Here is an 18313-nt window from a genome sequence, read left to right on the forward strand (position 1 = left end):
GCGCAGTGACAGCATCAACCGCCGTCACGGATCAAAGTAGAGATACATTGATGTGATAGTGACATGACATGACAGGCAACCCTCCATCAGACATCCATTTTCAAGCCCCGCTGCTGACAAAACCGCCCTCAGTGTGAGACATACGGATATAGGGATACAGTCTGTTAAGATCGAGAGACAGGAGCTCAGAGCTTGACCTGGTTGCTGGTGGTTACTGGAACTTACCTTAAGGACCTTAGTTATAGCGCAGTGACGCAGGCAGGCTACGCTGCGGGGCATTTCTGTGCTCGGTACTCCACTAAAGGTACTGTATTCACAGTGCTTTTGCTCCCCTTCAACTCCACTCTCGTCCACTTCAAGCCGTCCAGACCATCTCTTCACACCTCACCTCACCTCACCGACGTCGTCCACTTTGCCTTGCCTTAGTTTGCTTTTACCAAAGCCGAACTTTGCATTTCTCCTCTTTTTCATTTTTCCCACGCGAACCCCGACAAATATTCACATCGCCATATCCCATTTCCGTCTCTAGCCCTCTCTTCTCTTGTTATAGAGAGCTAGCTGCGCCACTGCTTCTCTGATCTATATCTGCCTGGGGCTGGTATTTGCTTGGATCTTCTCTCTCTCCCCCCGCCTCGCCTCGTCTCGTTCGCCCACCACAACCACCACCTCCAACCGCCAACCTCTTTTTCCCACCTCCTAACGATCCTCTCGTGAACCCGAAATAACCACACGAAATGGCCGCCTCCATTGAAGAGCTGGACGTCCTCGTCCGCTCCTTCTACGAGGGGCGCGGTGAGCAGGTAGGTAGTCTTCTGGGCGTCGGTTTTTACCAACCGTGGACCCCGCGCGTCGACATGAGTGAGGAATGATAGCTAACTCGGCCTCGTTAACCGTCTAGCAAAAAGCCGCCCAAGCTGCTCTCAACCAGGTTCGTACAGACATCTAGCTCTCGGCTGGTGTACAGCTTTTTACTGACTTGAGCTGCAGTTCAAAGAAGACCCCGATGCGTGGCTCATGGTCGACAAGATCCTCTCGGATGCGCAGTACCCTCAAACCAAATGTGTGTAGCCTCGGCTTTGCGCCACTTCCCATGCTGTGCTGCCTCCAAGCCAGCTCTCCTCCCTTCGATCTTTGCGAGTACTTGACTTGTGAATCCACTCGACTGACAAATTTTGACAGACTTGGGTCTGCAGGTTCTGGACAATGTGATCTTGACAAGATGGAAGGTTCTCCCTCGGGAGCAGTGCCAAGGTCCGTCCTCACCGCGATAACAGCTTAGCAACCAACTCTGACGACCTGTAACTCGTAGGAATCCGAAACTTCATCGTCCAATTCATTATCCAGTGCTCGAGCACCGAAGAGTCGCTGCGCCAGCAAAAGACCTTGCTCAACAAGCTTAACCTCGTCCTCGTTTCCGTCCTCAAGCAGGAGTGGCCTCACAACTGGCCTACCTTTATCAACGAAATCATCTCGTCCTGCCACTCCAATCTATCCATCTGCGAGAACAACATGATCATTCTTCGCTTGCTCTCGGAGGAAGTTTTCGACTACTCAGCCGAGCAGATGACATCGACCAAGACACGCAACCTCAAGCAGACCATGTGCGCCGAGTTCTCGCAAATCTTCAACCTTTGCCAAGAGGTCCTCAACACGGCCACACAGCCTAGTCTGATCAAGGCGACCCTCGAGACCCTTCTGCGATTCTGCAACTGGATCCCCTTGGGATACATCTTCGAGACACCGCTTATCGAGACACTGCGAACCCGTTTCCTCTCGACACCCGAGTTCCGCAACGTCACCATGCAGTGCCTTACTGAGATTGGTGGTCTTCAGACTGGCGGCCCCGGCCAGCCCAACTCTTACGACGAGCAGCTTGTTAAGATGTTCACCGAGACCTTGACTACCATTGCTAACATCATTCCCGTCTCTCTTGATCTTAAGAGCACATATCCAAGCAGCAACTCGAGGGATCAGGAGTTCATACAAAACCTAGCTCTCTTCCTTTGCAATTTCTTCGGAATGCATTTGAATGTAGGTTTTATGCTGCTTTTGATATCCGGACGAATCTAACATAATTATGATAGCTTATCGAGAAACTTCCCAACCGCGATTTCCTCATTCATGGTCACTACTATCTTATTAGGATATCACAGATCGATGATCGAGAAATTTTCAAGATTTGCCTCGACTATTGGCTCAAGCTCGTCCAGGAGCTTTACGAGGAGATGCAGCAGCTCCCCATGACCGACCTGAACCCTCTCATGGCAGTTGGCGCAGGAATGTCTGGAAGCGGCGCCCCGAACCCCACGATGCTCAACAACTACCCTCTTCGAAAGCACAAATATAACGAGGTCCTCTCGAACCTTCGAGTCGTTATGATCGAGAAGATGGTCCGTCCCGAGGAAGTCTTGATTGTTGAGAACGACGAGGGTGAGATTGTCCGTGAATTCGTCAAGGAGAGTGACACAGTACAGCTTTACAAGACGATTCGAGAGTGCCTGGTCTACCTGACACATTTGGACGTGGTCGACACAGAAAACATCATGACCGAGAAGCTCGCTCGACAAGTCGACGGAAGCGAGTGGTCCTGGCATAACTGCAACGTTCTTTGCTGGGCCATCGGCTCGATCTCTTTGGCAATGAACGAGGAGACAGAGAAGAGGTTCCTTGTTACTGTCATTAAGGACCTCCTCGGTCTTACTGAAATGAAGCGAGGCAAGGACAACAAGGCCGTCGTCGCCAGTAATATTATGTACATCGTCGGACAGTACCCCCGCTTCCTCAAGGCTCATTGGAAGTTCCTTAAGACAGTTGTCAACAAGCTGTTCGAGTTTATGCACGAGTCACACGAGGGTATGTGAAAACAGCTTGAGCTGACTGTTAAAATGCTAATCAACATTGGTTTAGGTGTCCAGGACATGGCTTGTGATACGTTCATTAAGATCGCCCGCCAGTGCCGACGTCACTTTGTAGCCCTGCAACCCAGTGAGCAGGAGCCTTTCATTGAGGAGATTGTTCGAAACATGGGCAAGATCACATGCGACTTGACACCTCAACAAGTACACACCTTCTACGAGGCCTGCGGTTACATGGTTGCCGCCCAGGGCAACAAGCACCAGCAGGAGAGGCTCCTTGCTGACCTGATGGCTATCCCCAACGCAGCCTGGGATGAGATCATCAAGCAGGCAACAGTGAACCCAACTATCCTCCAGGATGCCGAGACTATCAAGGTTATTGGAAACATCATGAAGACAAATGTGTCTGCTTGCTCATCTGTGGGGTCCTATTTCTATCCCCAGATCGGCCGCATCTACCATGACATGCTTCAGATGTACAACGCCACAAGTACACTGATCTCTGAGGCTGTGGCTCGCGATGGCGAACTCGCTACCAAGATGCCCAAGGTCCGAGGTCTCCGAACCATTAAGAAGGAGATCCTCAAGCTCATTGAGGTGTACGTCGATAAGGCAGAGGATCTTCAGGCCGTCCGTGCCCAGATGGTTCCTCCTCTGCTCGAATCTGTTCTTGTCGACTACAACCGCAACGTCCCTGGCGCCCGAGATGCCGAGGTGCTCAAGGCTTGCTCTACTATTATCACCAAGCTTTCTGTCAGTATTCCCTTATGTATATTTGCAGGATTTTATACTAACGAGTAACAGGCTTTGATGGAGGACCAAGTTCCTACTATCATGCAGAATGTTTTCGAGTGCACTCTGGAGATGATCAACAAGGACTTCTCTGAATTCCCCGAGCACCGAGTCGAGTTCTTCAACCTCCTCCGAGCCATCAACTTGCACTGCTTCCCTGCCCTGCTCAAGCTCGACAACAACCAATTCAAGTTTGTTATCGACTCATGCTCATGGGCTTTCAAGCATGACAACCGAGATGTCGAGGCGGCCGGTCTTAACATGGCTCTGGAGCTGATCAACAACATTGCTGAGAAGACTGATGTGCAGACGGCCAACGCTTTCTTCCAGCGATTCTTCATCACCATCCTCCAGGACGTGTTCTTTGTTGTGACCGATAACGATCACAAGGCCGGCTTCAAGACACAATCCATGTTGTTGATGAAGCTCTTTTACTATATCAACCCCGCCGATGGATCTCAGCCTAAGATCCAGGGTCCTATCTACAGCCCCGATCAGGCTGCAGCTGGAACTGACAACCGAGAGTTTGTCGCCAACTTCGTAGCTAACCTCCTACAAAACGCCTTCCGCAACCTGCAAGCGTACGTATCAGCTCTGCCTTCCATGTCACTAAGCTAATCTTTATATAGGAACCAAATCACAAGTTTTGTCGAAGGCCTGTTCACGCTTAACACGCAGTACGACAAATTCCGACTCAACCTCCGTGATTTCCTCGTCTCCCTCAAGGAGTTTGCTGGCGACAACGCTGAGCTCTTCATTGTCGAAAAGGAACAACAGGAGCAGGACGCCAAGACCGCTGATATGGAACGACGACAGAAGGTTGGTGGTCTTCTCAAGCCCTCTGAGCTGGAAGATGAGGAGCTATGACTCAATGAAGAACTTCGGACTGAATTTGCGCCCCATGCCGCCGATGAAGCGGGATCGACGGATGCGGCTGGTGATGGTTGGGAATTCTACGGTCTCTGAGAGTTTGCACTTAAGTTGCAACCCAACCCCCTATCTCTCATCTCATGTATGTCTCAACATCTCGTCCACGCCCAATTTCCTTCCTGTTATGATACCATATTCCTTCCATAGAAGAGTGGCCATCCGCCTTGCCCGGCGGCGCAAAAAAAAAGCAAAAAAGCCCTTGTCTGGATCCGTTCTGCCCTTGGAAGTCTCAAGGGAGGAACTTCGAAAAAACAAAGAGAGAGTGTGTGAGAAAGATCAAGGAGCCCTGGTCGAAGTTTTTCGCTGCAGTCGGTTGTTTGACTTTTGATTTGACGATGTTAACGCTCGAGATATTACCATTCCGCCTTTTTATGAATAAAATAAAGAGAATTGACTTGCAAAGATTCAGAGTATTGTATTGTTTTCACAGGAAGAAAAACAGGCTGGGCTCATGTAGATATCGTTATAGCTTACACTATGGATAATCGTGCAGAGAAGATGAGATGGCATTCATCAGTTGAGTGTGTGCTCTTGTCCGTGAAATGAAATAAGATAGTTATTGTGTTGATGGGACTGTCACAGATGGAAGTGTTTGCGAAGTGATTTAACTGGTTTATTGAAAGACTTTAGATCATTGTCCCTCGAAATGGTATCTTTTCCTGCCACTAAAGCCACCCATATAAATTTATGATAATCTAGGTCAGGCTTGAAATAGGCTAGCCTGACCTTGGCCGGTATTTAATAGCCCCCCGAAAGACTTCTAAAGGATCACGTCCTTGAATATCTTGGCGTGACTGATCGGACTCTCTGGGTGGTGGTGCGAAGGTCTGTGACCTAAGATCGGCGGCATCTTTGTTGCCTTATCGAATGCTGTGCTTCAACGAGCTTGCTTGCATATAGCATTGCTCCCGTGAAAGCCTCTCAGTGCCTTCTCTCTGAACGTTATCGCATCAGGACCAAAGCCTTGTCCTCTGCCAACCTTCTCATCCTTGATCCCTTTCCAACTCCTCAAGTGGCCATCGCAAAGCATCCTTCCAGTAGCTCCCAAGATGATCCGCAATCAAATGTATCAGGAACGCGCCTGAATCGCCAAACAACCAGACATGTCGACATCGGTGGAGGAGAACACCATAATAAGCCAAGACGAGCAATGCCTCCGGGCGGTGCTTTCGAACAGGCTCTACGTAATTATCGCTCAAAACAACCGGAAATGCCGTGGCAGCTTGTACGTTTATACTCTTGGGCAGATTTCTGTGAATATCGAAAGCCCATTGTAATGTATGTGCGGCTGTACTGCAGGCTTCCACGGCTGACGGACTCAAATCAGAGTTTTCGATGAGAGATATGAGAGGGGCACACTCATCGCCCTTGTCGCCGAGCTCTGCTGCGTTTTTGACACCTAGAAAGAATGGCGCAAGAGGGGACCTGATAAGAGTTTGGTAGCCAGGCGATGAACTCGATTTCACGCCGCGATGAAGGCAGACAGAGTCACAGAATCTTTCTATAAAGACGTGAAATGTGGCTCGATACTGTGTGAGCGTGTCGTAAAGCATATGTAGGCTCAGCAAGGACGAGAACAGGAAACGCGGAACGAAGCGAGACTCGTAATTGGCAGTGTCATGGCTGTCTCTGTTGAAGTGGGTAAGAGCCCGAGTCTGCAACTCGGTGGCGACGCGTCTCCAAGAAGCTGCACTTTCAGCTGAAGTTTCGACAAGAGTCATGGCAAGGTGATCTGCTGATATAGCAAGGAGCTGGTCCAGAGCGTACGGAGCTTCCGATGACCAGTCCAGGGCGAGGTCTATGATGACGTCGACGTTGTCAACATCGAATAGTAGAGATTTGCGGAAGTGATGTAATAGTATGAGGTGCTTGTTGGTAAAGGTTGGTGTGGGAAGAGCGTCTGACAGTGAAGTTGATAGAGGCGACTCAGACAAGTCTGCAGCAGCGAACGATTCTGTGAAGGACGGCAGAGAAGTCGAGTGCGCGCCGCCGTCAACATTCGATGAGAAGCCAGAGTTAGAATTTGGTGCAAGATATGACGGAGGCGGTATTGAAGAAGGCCGGTGAGAGGCTGCAGTACTCGAGATGCTATCAGCAGGACTCTCAACCTGGCTGGTACTCAGAGGTTCATTGAAAGAAGACACAAGCTGCTCTGGCGGAGTTGGCGCAGCGACGGGAGTAGGCTGAGCAGGAAACGAACATGTCCTCTCACTGATGACACAGTTACTACAGGCAGGACGGTTCTCATCGCACTTGATATGCCGTCTCTTACACTCCAAGCAGCCGTTCCGGGACTTGCGATGTGCCCGGCGGAGCTTGGCAGTAGCGGCACCGGAGCGGGAACCGGAACCGGAGCCGGAGCCGGAGGTCCTCGGAGGCATCGGAAGTAGATAGATGAGGTAGGGGGAGTGAGGGTGAGAGTAGGAGTGGTCAGGGGGCGAAAAGAGTTGTTCTCGATCAGCAGGCACAAGTCATGGTTTGTTTGTCTGTCCTGGCTAGTCCTGGTGTGTTTTTGCTCTAAATGAAGCGTGAGTCCTGATTGGTTGGCTGCTTAGTTCGGAGACTCTAATCGTATTGCTCGTCGTATTGTCCCACTGGAGAAGTTTGTTTATTCCTTGTGGCTTCAGTGGTGATCATCGATGGACGTGTTGTTGACAAAGCGGAGTGTTGACGTTGGAATAATTCCGAAACCGTCAGTAACTTTTTAGTCATGCAAGTGGACAGCCAGTCTAAGGGAAGTGAAAGAAGGTCTACCTAGGTAGCTAAGCATGACCCGTCTTGTGAGCCAAGACATAACCAATTTATCAAGAGCAATCAACGACATCTTTAGTGGTTTAAACTCCAAAACTGGTGATAATTAACCAGCTTTCGCTTTCGGTACCAAGAGTTCTGTCCAGCTCAAAATAGAAGCCTGTTGTCTCTATCAGCCTTACGGTAATATACTAGAAGGGTTACAAGGGGGCCACGTTACGTGGACTATTGCGTAGGTAACTGAGGATTTGAATAGACTTAAACCGTTTTAGAAATGTTTTAACCTCATATTTCCGCTCCTCCAATCGGTATCTTGCCTTTTTGGTGGTGGTGCCAAGACAGCATATGCCGGACTGCCGCTGAGACTGTCACAACACCAGGAACGAAGCCGTCATATTTTGTCCCCCAAAGAGATGTACAAGAATTATTTTGGTCTCTATCACAGAAGAGCGCCTCTAGAGTTCATTTATTGTTGCTCTTTATTGCTAAAAGGCTCCGTGAGAAACACATAGAGTCGCCTACAATGGAATTACAATACGCGTTCATCGGATTCAGCTTCAATTTTCGTATTCACCCTCCAAAATCTATACGCGTATAGTCACCAGCGTCTTATAAATCACCCATGCTCTCACAGCCAAGCCACGCAATGTCCACGTCGTCCTCACACAAACCACTCCCATTCTGCCTTACCCTCAGGTACACCAAAAAACCCAAATCATGTCTTAGCCAAATAACGGGGTATATTCCTATCTCGTCTCACTAACTACCTTAGTCATCGAAGCCCGCAAACTCATCCTCCTTGTCCTGCTTAGCCGCCGCAGCTTCAGCAGCAGCCTTTTCACGGTTCTGCCTCCGGACCTCGGCGATGAGTTCGTTTAGCTCCATCTGCTTAACCTTCTCTTCGTCCGTCATCTTAGATGTAGCCTCAGCCTCACGGCGCTTACGTCGCTTCTCCCTGCGCTCTACTCTCTCATCCTCCTTTTCGTGCTTAGCGCTCCATGCCTCGTTGTTCTTTCGCTTTCGCTTTGTCTCGTCGCTCTTGTCCTTCTTCTCGCCTGACTTTTCCTCCTCGAGAGCTGCTTTTCGTGCTTGCTCGCGTGTCTTCTCCTTGTATGCGTAATTGTCCCAGTCAATTTCGAGACCACACATCTTATCGCCCTTCCAGCCCTTGAGCTCAGGCATCCTGGGCATGCGAAGAAGTCCCCACGCATTACCAAGATCAGCCCAGTCGAGATCGGCTGCGCGGAAGATAGATGTTGCCTGATGAGCGCCATAGCTTCGAGCCCAACTCACAAATCCCTTCTGAGCCTTGTCGAAGAGTGCTCTGTCCGTCAACACCAGATCTCTCATCTTCTTTGTAGCAGCCACAGCATCCTCCTCTGAAGTGAAAACAGTTGGCTTCTCAAGCTTGGAGATCGGTGTCTTGCGAATCTCCAAAAATTGCACGTAGTCCTCCTCTCGTCCAGGATGTAACATGACCACAGCCAAGCCCTTTCGGCCTGCACGACCAGCTCTTCCACTACGGTGGATAAACGCTTTGGGATCTGAAGGAGCATCAATCTGAACCACCAAGTCAACCTGAGGAATATCTAATCCACGAGCTGCCAAATCGGTTGTAAGTAGTATTGTAGGGGCAACAGAGTTGAGAAAGCGGTTAAAGTTCTTCTCTCGTACTTTGGCTGGGTGCTTTCCGTGTAGAGGTACCAGCGCAAAGCCCTCTGGTAAGATCGCCGGCAGAACATGCTGGAAGTAATCGACGGCAGCGCATGTTGACAGGAAAACAATACTCCGTTGGGGTTTAATAGGTAATTGTCGAAGAAGTTCTGCCAGAGCAGGCAGTTTCTGGCTAGCAGGCTTGACCATATACGCCATCTGGAGACTGGCAGGTGTTTTCCTGTCTTCAAGGATTCCACCATCCTTCATCTTGACCTTGACCTCGATCTTGACGGGATTTCGTAAACCAACTCGGATAATCTCTCCAACAGCCTCACTAACACTGGCGCTAAAAAGACCCGTCCTTCTTTGTTTTGGAAGATGTGATAGAATTTTCTGCAGATCAGGCTTAAAGCCAAGATCAAGAAGTCGATCGGCCTCATCGAGAACAAGAACCTCAAAAGAGGATTGAGGGCAGTGGACGTGAGGCGAAGACAGGAGCTCGACAAGTCGGCCGGGCGAGGAGATAAGAACATTTGGGCTATGTCGAAGAAAGAAACTCAGATCTTGCGCGGTGGTCGTGGTGCCTCCAACGAGCAGCTGGGGGACAATGGCGGGTGCGGTAGTTGAGGGTCGTTTTTCGTCACCTTTGAGGTGTGGGAGTATTTCAGCCGAAGCTTCGTGGAATTGTAACAGATTGACGAGAACAGTATGAATCTGAGCAGCCAACTCGCGCGTAGGAGAGACGATTATCGCAGCAACATGATGCTTCTTCGTGGGTTCGCTAAGTCGCAAAAGTTTTTGTACAAGAGGGATGAGAAAGGCAAGGGTTTTTCCACTGCCAGTGACCGCCTACAGAGAAGTTAGAAGGCCAATCGCACATACAATACCAATAGAACCATACCTCAACAACAACATCTTTGTTTCCGAGGAAATGCGGCAATGTTGCAGCTTGGACGGGTGTCATTTGGCTGAAGCCCATGGTTGCGACAGCATCGCGAATCCATTCTGCAAGAGGCGGGCTGAGGGCATCCCAAGCTCTTGGGCTTCTCTTTTTGACCCTTTCTGAAGCCATTATAGAACGAGACCGAGTCTTTTAATTATATAAGAATTATTATTACGGTCTGTCTTTACAGATCCAAGGCGCATAGAGGGGCCGTCTTTGACATCTTTTGCGCGAAACATTTCTTGAAATTTTTATCTTATCACCACGTGCCATCTGTGGCGCAGTTGGTGCGACATGTGGCTGAAGTAGCATTCTGTTGTCGCGGCACGTGCTCACTTGGATATGATGTCTTGTCTATCTGAATGACGTGGGAGTCGATGGTCCCTGAGCTGGATGATTCAATTTGGCTGAAATGCGGCAGCTGACATGCCATTTTGATAGGCAGATATTGCACAAGAGGCAATCAGGCCAGTTGCGGAAGAGCCGGAGACTGAGACTGGTGAGTGCCAGGATTAACAAATAATCTTATTTTTTAATTTTATATGGTCCTTCACAAGCCATCAGACTCTACTGCAATACGAATATTTTTACCAATTTTTACATGATCGTATCTCCAAGACCGAGGTGTTTTGCTCCCACAGACCCTCTCGTAGATCATCACATGCTAGAATAAACACATCCATGGAAAAAGGCGGTGTCTTGTGCGGGATCCAGTTGAACTGACATCAACGCCACACATGGGTACGTACTATCTGGAGAGTTCCAAGTGCCCCAGACGAAAAATCTCCAACTTGCAGCGAAAGCCAACCAACGCCAAACTTGATCAAGAACCAGCGACACAACGATCCTGGAGAAAAGCCTCGTTTAGGCCTTAGCAAGTATCCTCTTTTTTTCATTTCCAGTGTCACGCGACTCTCTATTTTCTTCTGTTCTCTCATTGTCTCAGCGGCCTAGTCACGCCCGTCGAGTACCCCCCATTGGCAAATTCATCACTCGGCCCAGTCTCTCACAAGCCTGTACATCTAAGACCTGTACCGTAGGTTAGTAGCCCGTACCACATGTGTGCGTGCCCCGGTCACGGCCACGGTCATCAATACCTTATATCTCCGAACCCATCATGCGGCGGGGGATCCAACCTCCGTTGCACCCTTGTTAATCAATCTGGATTCAATAAACACTCTCGACTCTCACCACTCTCTCAAGTCTCGGCCAAAACGTAGCCCGAGTCCCCCGAACCGGAATTCGAGTCAGAGCCTGAGCCCGAGTCAGGGTTACGGCCAGAACCAGCAACTACATCATCACCATCACCATCACCACCAGCAGCAGAATCTTGGGCTTGAACATAACGGCCAAGGTCTACGCCACATCTATCTACGACATAGCCACGACCACGACGACCACGAGCAACATCTTTTAGATTTGGGGAAAAAGCAATATAATATTCCCACTAACGGATCCTCTCACTACGACACCCCCAACACCTTCACAATTTCATCTCCGTCAGAACCCATCACAACGGTGCGCTCATCGCGCCGTGATAAACATCTCCACTCTACAATACCCAATACCTTCTGGCCCTCCGGCTTCAACGCTCTCAGCCGCATAGTAGTGGGCGCCGTCCGCTGTTCCGCTCTCCCACCATTCTCCTTGACCATGTCATTCCGATCCAAAATCCCAGAGACACCCCGCGTCATCTCGCCGAGTCCCACCCCATCCGAGCGCGACGCCGCCGATTACATAGGCCCCGTTACACGCTCGGCTGCCCGGAGACGGACACCCACGCCGCAGCCCCTCGAGGAGGAGCCCGATGAGGATCTACCCGAGCCCCCCGAGTTTCGACGCGCCCGAACACGCAGCCGCTCGCCGATCGACACACAGGCCGTGACGCGCTTGACAAGGCGCACGAGCACTGCTGCTAAGGCGGGCAAGATGTCCAAGGACACCATTCCAGAAGAGCAGACGACTTCTAATGGAGCGCTCAGCAGTAACGGCAACGGAAAGTCCACGACATCAAATGGCCACCTTGCGCCGCCGCAACCTTCAACGCCGGTGGGATGGTCCTGGCGTGACTTTAGTCGAAGTCCCAGTCCCTTGGGCCTTATCCCCATCCACCGGCACTGGAGAACCTTTGTACACAAGCACGAGGTACCCCGCAAGGTGCTCCACGTGTCGATCGGTTTCTTTGTTATCTGGCTCTACGTGACGGGAACTCAGACTACATCAGTCACACCATGGCTCATGTCAGCGCTCATCCCAATCGCCGCAACTGACTGGCTTCGGCACCGATATGCGTCCGTCAACCGCCTCTATGTCAAGGTCCTCGGTGCTTTGATGCGCGAGAGCGAGTACTCTGGCTGGAATGGTGTCATTTTCTACCTCCTCGGGGCCTGGATCGTCCTCTATGGCTTCCCTAAGGATGTTGGTATCATGAGCGTTCTCCTGCTCAGCTGGTGCGACACTGCTGCCAGCACCTTCGGACGTCTTTGGGGCCGATATACCCCCCGTCTTCGCAGGGGCAAGTCTCTTGCTGGTTCGACTGCTGCCTTCCTCGTTGGCGTTGGCACATCGTACTTCTTCTACGGCTGGCTCGTCCCTACGGTTGGTCCATTCCCTGGCGACGAGAACTTTCTCTTCAAGGGCGTCCTCTCACTGCCCAAGACCATCTGCGAGGCTGTTGGTGTCTCCAAGGAGCAGACAACCATCTCTGGAGCCCTCGCCCTCGGCGTCATGGGCATCTGGTCCGGCTTTGTCGCTTCTGCTAGTGAAGTAGTCGACATTTTCGGTTGGGATGATAACCTGACGATTCCCGTGCTCAGTGGCCTTGGTATTTGGGGCTTCCTCAAGATCTTCTCCTAGACGATGCACATTTCAGGATGGGAACGGCATCTTATGAGCATAAAAGGCTGCTATTCCTACCAGATCACGGCGCATATGAGACATTGAGCAATCGCATATATGCAATGCATTAGTCTGACATTGTGCATGCATTGGGGGTTGATGTGTATACCCTACTCTCCCCTCGTTTCCCAGTCTTTTTGTTTCTCTTACTCCTTCTTCTTTGTCAAAGCATTTGTCTTGTGAAAATGGGTCTGCTGGAGATTGAGTTTTTACATATGTTCTCGGCATCGAGGGCTTTGTTTTTGGTTTGTACTTTATTCAGCTAGGCTTGCGAGATGGGAACGGCGTGCGGAAGAGGAGGAATCACATGAAACCCCCTTACCCATAATCAACATACCGGTCCTCCGGTTTGGGTGCCTGGCTGCGAACCTTGTTTTTAGGTGCCATGCGGTGTTACATCGGGATGATATACATCTATTCCTGAACTACGGTGGAACATTTGGAATAGAAAATGGAAAGGGACAGCATGATATGGTGTAATATCCTAGGGATTATGTAGACAGAATGAGACCACAAAGGTATCTAGATAACGAGACGAAACGCACCTCCTTTTCCCTTTTCACATTCTCTTCATGACACATTTGCAAGAAATTGGCTGGTGGCGCCACTTTTGACGTCTGTTGTACGAACGCCGTACAGCATTCGTATTGCTCACTTCCTGCTCAACGGCTTGGATGATACATCCGTGCCACGAGGTGTCTGAGCTGGAATTCTGGTGGTAATCATCAGTCAGGCTGCAGAATGTTACACGACCTCGGAGGCTCATTGTGTTGAACAGAGACTTTCGGATGTCAATCAACCAGGATCAAATCAGTTGTACAGATGTGTTTGAGCGTTCCATTTTTGGCAGATTAGGGGAATTTACATAGACATGGAGGCTTTTGTCTCTCGGTTATGTCCGGTCGTTGAAGGCGGACTTACACGACAGTGTCCGTGATGGCGGGATGAGTAGCCCAGCTCAGAGGCGACTTCTGCTTACACAGCGAAAGGCTCCCTACGTCATGTTAGCAAATCAAAAGTGAGATATTCTGAGATATTTCCTGACAGAACTCCTTCTGCATTGGGTAAATAGCTTGGTATGTGTAAATGGCTGTTGTAGTTGCGAGATAGATTGGCTAATTGGATATCAATCGTTCCGTCGGCAAAGCCTCGAGTCCAGCGCACACCGTCCACACCATCTTCCAGAAAAGAAAAAAAAATCCATCTACTTTGCATCTCTGTTTAAGCTTGTCGTCCTATTAGACGGTGCCCCATCATCGAACCCCCCTGCACGAAGTTGCATCCTCCCCTCCGTGTGCCTGGGCCACGCCTTGCCGCACGCAACGGCGCTGAGTTGTCCGTGCGTGATGGAGGGTATCATGGCAGGGGAGGCGTGTAGATGATAAGTACGTACTATTTGTAGCATTCCGAGATATGTACGCTTGGATAGTCGTGTTGCAGTCAGGATTGTGCCTTCACAACTTGTTCGCCTTTCGCCGAATAGTTCAGGACACGGAACGAACCAAAGGTCCGAGTCAAGTCCTGAGGGCTTTGTGAGTGGGCAACCGGATGCGCTGTTGGAGGACGACACCCGCCTTGTCATGCAATGCAAATGCAATGCACTGCAAAACAAAGGCGCCTGGCTTCTTGTGGAGAAACAAGTCAGTCATCTTTCATCTCTTTCCGATCTCGACGAATCTCGCGTCAGTATTCGGCTTCAGTCATCATCCACTGGTTCATCTCGCTTTCATGGCCTCAAATCGATCAATGTGAGGCGGGCAGATCAGTCGACTCCATGATCTCCAGGAGACTGAATGACTGAAGCACAGCAGCTTGAACTAAATCTGACGCACAGCTCGCAACGCAGGGCTCGCAAGTCATGCCACCTGGGTGATAGGCCCTCGGATTTCGTGGTAGGACTTGTCATTCAAGACGTATCAAGACACGATCATCGCAAGTGATGCGCAACTAACAAGATCGCGAGGTGGACGAGCCAGGATGGCGCTCGTTTGGTGCCGACGCTGATCGGACGTCGCTCAAGGACATCTCAGGTCCGGGGACGCAGTAACAGTGAAACAAGAGAGAAAGTTACAACGAATTTCGAACGCGGCAACTACCCGTATCGGATGTGCATGAACCGTGACAGCTCTTGAGAGAGTTAAGTGACGACTTCAGTGTCTGAGTGGCGGGTAGCGACAGGAACCGTTGAAGACGTGTCACAGTGGCTCGTGATAGCGACGTCAAAGGGGCGCCGTTGTCGCAGACTCCAGAACTGTCACCATACAGCAGAGCTGCAGCCCAGAATATGCACATAACCGGGGCAACGTCTCCATTCGTAGCTGTCGGTTGACAGGCCGGGTTTGTCAGGGACCTCCTACAACGAGCGTCGGTCCGGCTTTGCAGCTTATGCAGAGTGTAGAGGTTTAAGCCGGCTGAAGAATGTATTGATATTATCAGTGATGGATGCTTCCCAATGTCGAGTGCTTGTGTGGCTGATCGTTTGCTTCATGGCTCAGGCTACCGTGGGACATATGTGGAAGTCAAAGAGAGCATCTTTCTGAGTCGATATTGGCCTGGCTAAGACTTTGGACACCCAAAGATCAGGATTGGGCATTTCATTTCGGCTCGTAATCCATCCATATCGGTCTCTACGATAGTCTTTGTTGAACCATATCGTCCCAGACGCAACGATTAGATCATTCGCCCTCGCGAATTCTCCTCAAGATTCGTCAGACAAACCTCGCAAGCTAATAAGAGTCCATCTAGGACAAATGTCCAAGCATGTACCCTGTCACAGATAGTCTGAGCTAACTGTGCCAAAGCTCACCAACTAGATAAAGATGGTGGATGGTGGATCTTGCGGTGTACCTTGTGGTGACTCGTCGGTAGTAGCAAGCGGGGGAGGGGCGAGAAATAAGGAAGAAATGCCGTTTGTACTGAAAAAGACCCATTGCAATGGATGCAATCATCTACATTTGTCCAAGCATCATCCAATCAATTGTTGACATAATTCGACCGATTCTTTTCGCCAATGGAATGGCGTTGGACAAAAGGTTAAACAGATCGAGGATGGTGAAGCCAAAAGCTCAGGAATCTGGACATGAAGCATCTCAAAAGTCGTGTTGAAGTCGTGATAGTGGATCCTTGGAGTTGTATCAAGGCAATGGGGTTCTCGGTGTTACATGGCCTATCAATTGTTTCATGGCGAGCTCGATTGAGTTCTATCAATAAGAGATATCTCAGATATTGTCAATGAGGCTCTGCGTGATTGTGGTAGCAAAATTGATATGGCACGTGGAACATCCAAGATTGAATCAAGCAGAGGAAAAAGCAAATCCAACCAAAACGAAATGGCTGTCATCATCAATGGGATGTAAGATAGGTAGGTAGCTGGCTACCAGGAAGGTACGTTACGCACGCACGCACTTTCCTCCCCCCACCATCCCACCAACTTGATGCGTCCAGCTCATCTCATGGATGGATCCTTCCTCCTTCCATTCTTAAGAGCTTCCACTACGTATTGCACGCACCTGCCAGACAGAAAAGCTCCTGCAAATGGCACACCATCTTCGTAGAGAAGGTGCCAGAGACACCTGTCGATTGAGGTGACCCCTCGATCGGGTCCCTGGAATTCAATACCGGACCTTGTCTTGTCTGTCTTGTCTTTCACCCCATACAATCAATTGCATATCAAACCCACCGTCACAGCAACGTCTGGTAATCGTTTTGACAACGCATCACTACATTACATTACATTACCTTACATTACCTCCTGTGCTCTGCTGTAAAGGTACAGACAGTTACAGGACAGAACAATGCCAGAAATTGCCCGACTTGATGCACCTCTACCCGACCCGCCGCCTTGCGTTCGCTTCTCAATTCACACCCTGTCAACCGATGCGGAGAGCCAATCCTCGGTCAAACCATTGCAAGGCCTATCTTGATCATTACCTCTTCCTTCAGTCTCGACAGACATACATGTCTGGGCTTTTTGGTTAAAACGCCGCCAGCGAACAAGATGCAATTGGAGGGGGGTGTGGGCGAGATTGTGTTTGGTGCTTTAGAGGGAAAATGAAAATCCAAGGCTGCTTTTCCATCAACTTCGTCTTTTGGCTTTGCCTAGCGTCAGCGCGCTTGTTTGCAACTCTCTCCGCCTCCGTCTCCATTCTCCATGCTCCTGCCTACTCCCCTGCAGCAAGGAGCAAGATGCAGTCCTAATGCATCCCAAAATTACACTGCGGATACATTCAGGAAGCCTGCATTCTCCAGTATCCGCTCCTCCGCGCAGGTGTCTTGCTATTTTCCTGCCCAGAATGCTTGAACTGGACCTGAAGATGGAATGCCAAGGTCCTAACCGGCGGTTGGCGATCTCTCACGAATATTCATTTACACGGTGAGGCAACCCAATGTCTTTTTTCTTCAGACACCCACCACCAATGTTACCCGCTACTCCAAACGGTACCGGAACCCGGCCGATTGAGATGTACTCTGTATGGTACAGATATGCCTTTGTGAGGGTGTGGGCTTTGGTGTCTACTTTACTTACCTAGGTCCATCTAGCCAACTCTCCAGCCAGTCAGCGTTGATTAGGTCGTTCGTTGCGCTGTCCGTTTGGTCCTTTCTTACCTGCGATCCATTTACCTGCTTTCAGTCCGTAACTAGCTATCACCAAAAAGCAGCGTGCCAGCCTAGTTTACATCGGCTATGTCCCTCACGTCACTGGACCAAGAGCCCAACCCAAGCCTGGCCTCGACTTGCCTCCTCCGCTTCTCAACGACCAAGCCCGTGACGCTCAGACGACTAACACTGTCGGTCTTTAGTCAATCGCTCCAGACAAGCAAATATCGGTGGGAAACCTTTTGCCCCCAGGACAAATTATACACATGGTCCAATCCCTCCTCAGCGTTTGGACCCAAGGGCTAGTGCAGCCACTTGTGTCTGTTGATGGACCCGGATATGCATGGCATCTTACCAGCATCTTACTTTCTCTTGCAATTCTCCTGCTGTACCATACGGTCTGGGTCGGTCCCTTCCAAGTCGGGTCTTCTCTCGGTCTCCGCTCTGGCACACAGACGCATTTTTCTCTTTTTATTAACTGCCCGCTAGCACATGGTATCGTCATGTTCTGCCCGGCGCCATATTTGACACATATCCATTGCCCTATCAAGCACATCTCCCCATTCTCTCCCCTAGACTTGCCCGGTAAATATCGATTTGGGCCCAAGGCGGTCTCCATTTTTTTACTCTCTTAATTGTTACATCTGACATCTGAGATTGCAGTCTTTACTCTCGGCATATGCACATGCCCATGCTCATCCTAGGCTGGTCTTGTTACACGCAGCCAACGGCGTAGCTCAGAGGCGTTTACAATTTCAACGTCACTGCATTTGTCAAAGCAGTGCCCTTGGAGTATCTTAAAGCCACTCTTTCTTTTAGGCTACGCCTTATTCAAAGATTGGTCTTTCTCTATCTTCACCCTCCCCCAAAAGCCCTATCTTGAGCATGTTCA

At 50.1% G+C, this 18313-nt stretch overlaps 4 protein-coding genes; 2 read left to right on the forward strand and 2 right to left on the reverse strand.

Moving 5' to 3' along the window:
- Positions 1–734: 734 nt before the first annotated feature.
- On the forward strand, positions 735–4514 carry FFUJ_08304 (probable nuclear export factor CRM1; the record flags this gene model as incomplete). XM_023581011.1 has 9 exons in its annotated part: positions 735–800; positions 899–928; positions 988–1060; positions 1180–1251; positions 1310–2031; positions 2085–2853; positions 2908–3608; positions 3660–4228; positions 4277–4514. The coding sequence occupies 9 exons, from the start codon at positions 735–737 to the stop codon at positions 4512–4514; spliced, it is 3240 nt and encodes a 1079-aa protein (XP_023433685.1).
- A 1046-nt stretch (positions 4515–5560) lies between these two features.
- FFUJ_08303 (uncharacterized protein) lies at positions 5561–6958 on the reverse strand (the record flags this gene model as incomplete). Its single annotated transcript, XM_023581012.1, has 1 exon — positions 5561–6958. The coding sequence occupies one exon, from the start codon at positions 6956–6958 to the stop codon at positions 5561–5563; it is 1398 nt and encodes a 465-aa protein (XP_023433686.1).
- A 1138-nt stretch (positions 6959–8096) lies between these two features.
- Positions 8097–10056, reverse strand: FFUJ_08302 (related to RNA helicase SPB4; the record flags this gene model as incomplete). XM_023581013.1 has 2 exons in its annotated part: positions 8097–9833; positions 9886–10056. The coding sequence occupies 2 exons, from the start codon at positions 10054–10056 to the stop codon at positions 8097–8099; spliced, it is 1908 nt and encodes a 635-aa protein (XP_023433687.1).
- Positions 10057–10664: 608 nt separating this feature from the next.
- Positions 10665–12783, forward strand: FFUJ_08301 (related to HSD1 ER membrane protein; the record flags this gene model as incomplete). XM_023581014.1 has 2 exons in its annotated part: positions 10665–10668; positions 10976–12783. 2 exons carry the CDS (start codon positions 10665–10667, stop codon positions 12781–12783), a joined length of 1812 nt encoding a protein of 603 aa, XP_023433979.1.
- Between the last annotated feature and the right edge of the window lie 5530 nt (positions 12784–18313).

This window comes from Fusarium fujikuroi, chromosome FFUJ_chr07, assembly GCF_900079805.1.
Source record: "Fusarium fujikuroi IMI 58289 draft genome, chromosome FFUJ_chr07".
NCBI classification, from domain to species: domain Eukaryota; kingdom Fungi; phylum Ascomycota; class Sordariomycetes; order Hypocreales; family Nectriaceae; genus Fusarium; species Fusarium fujikuroi.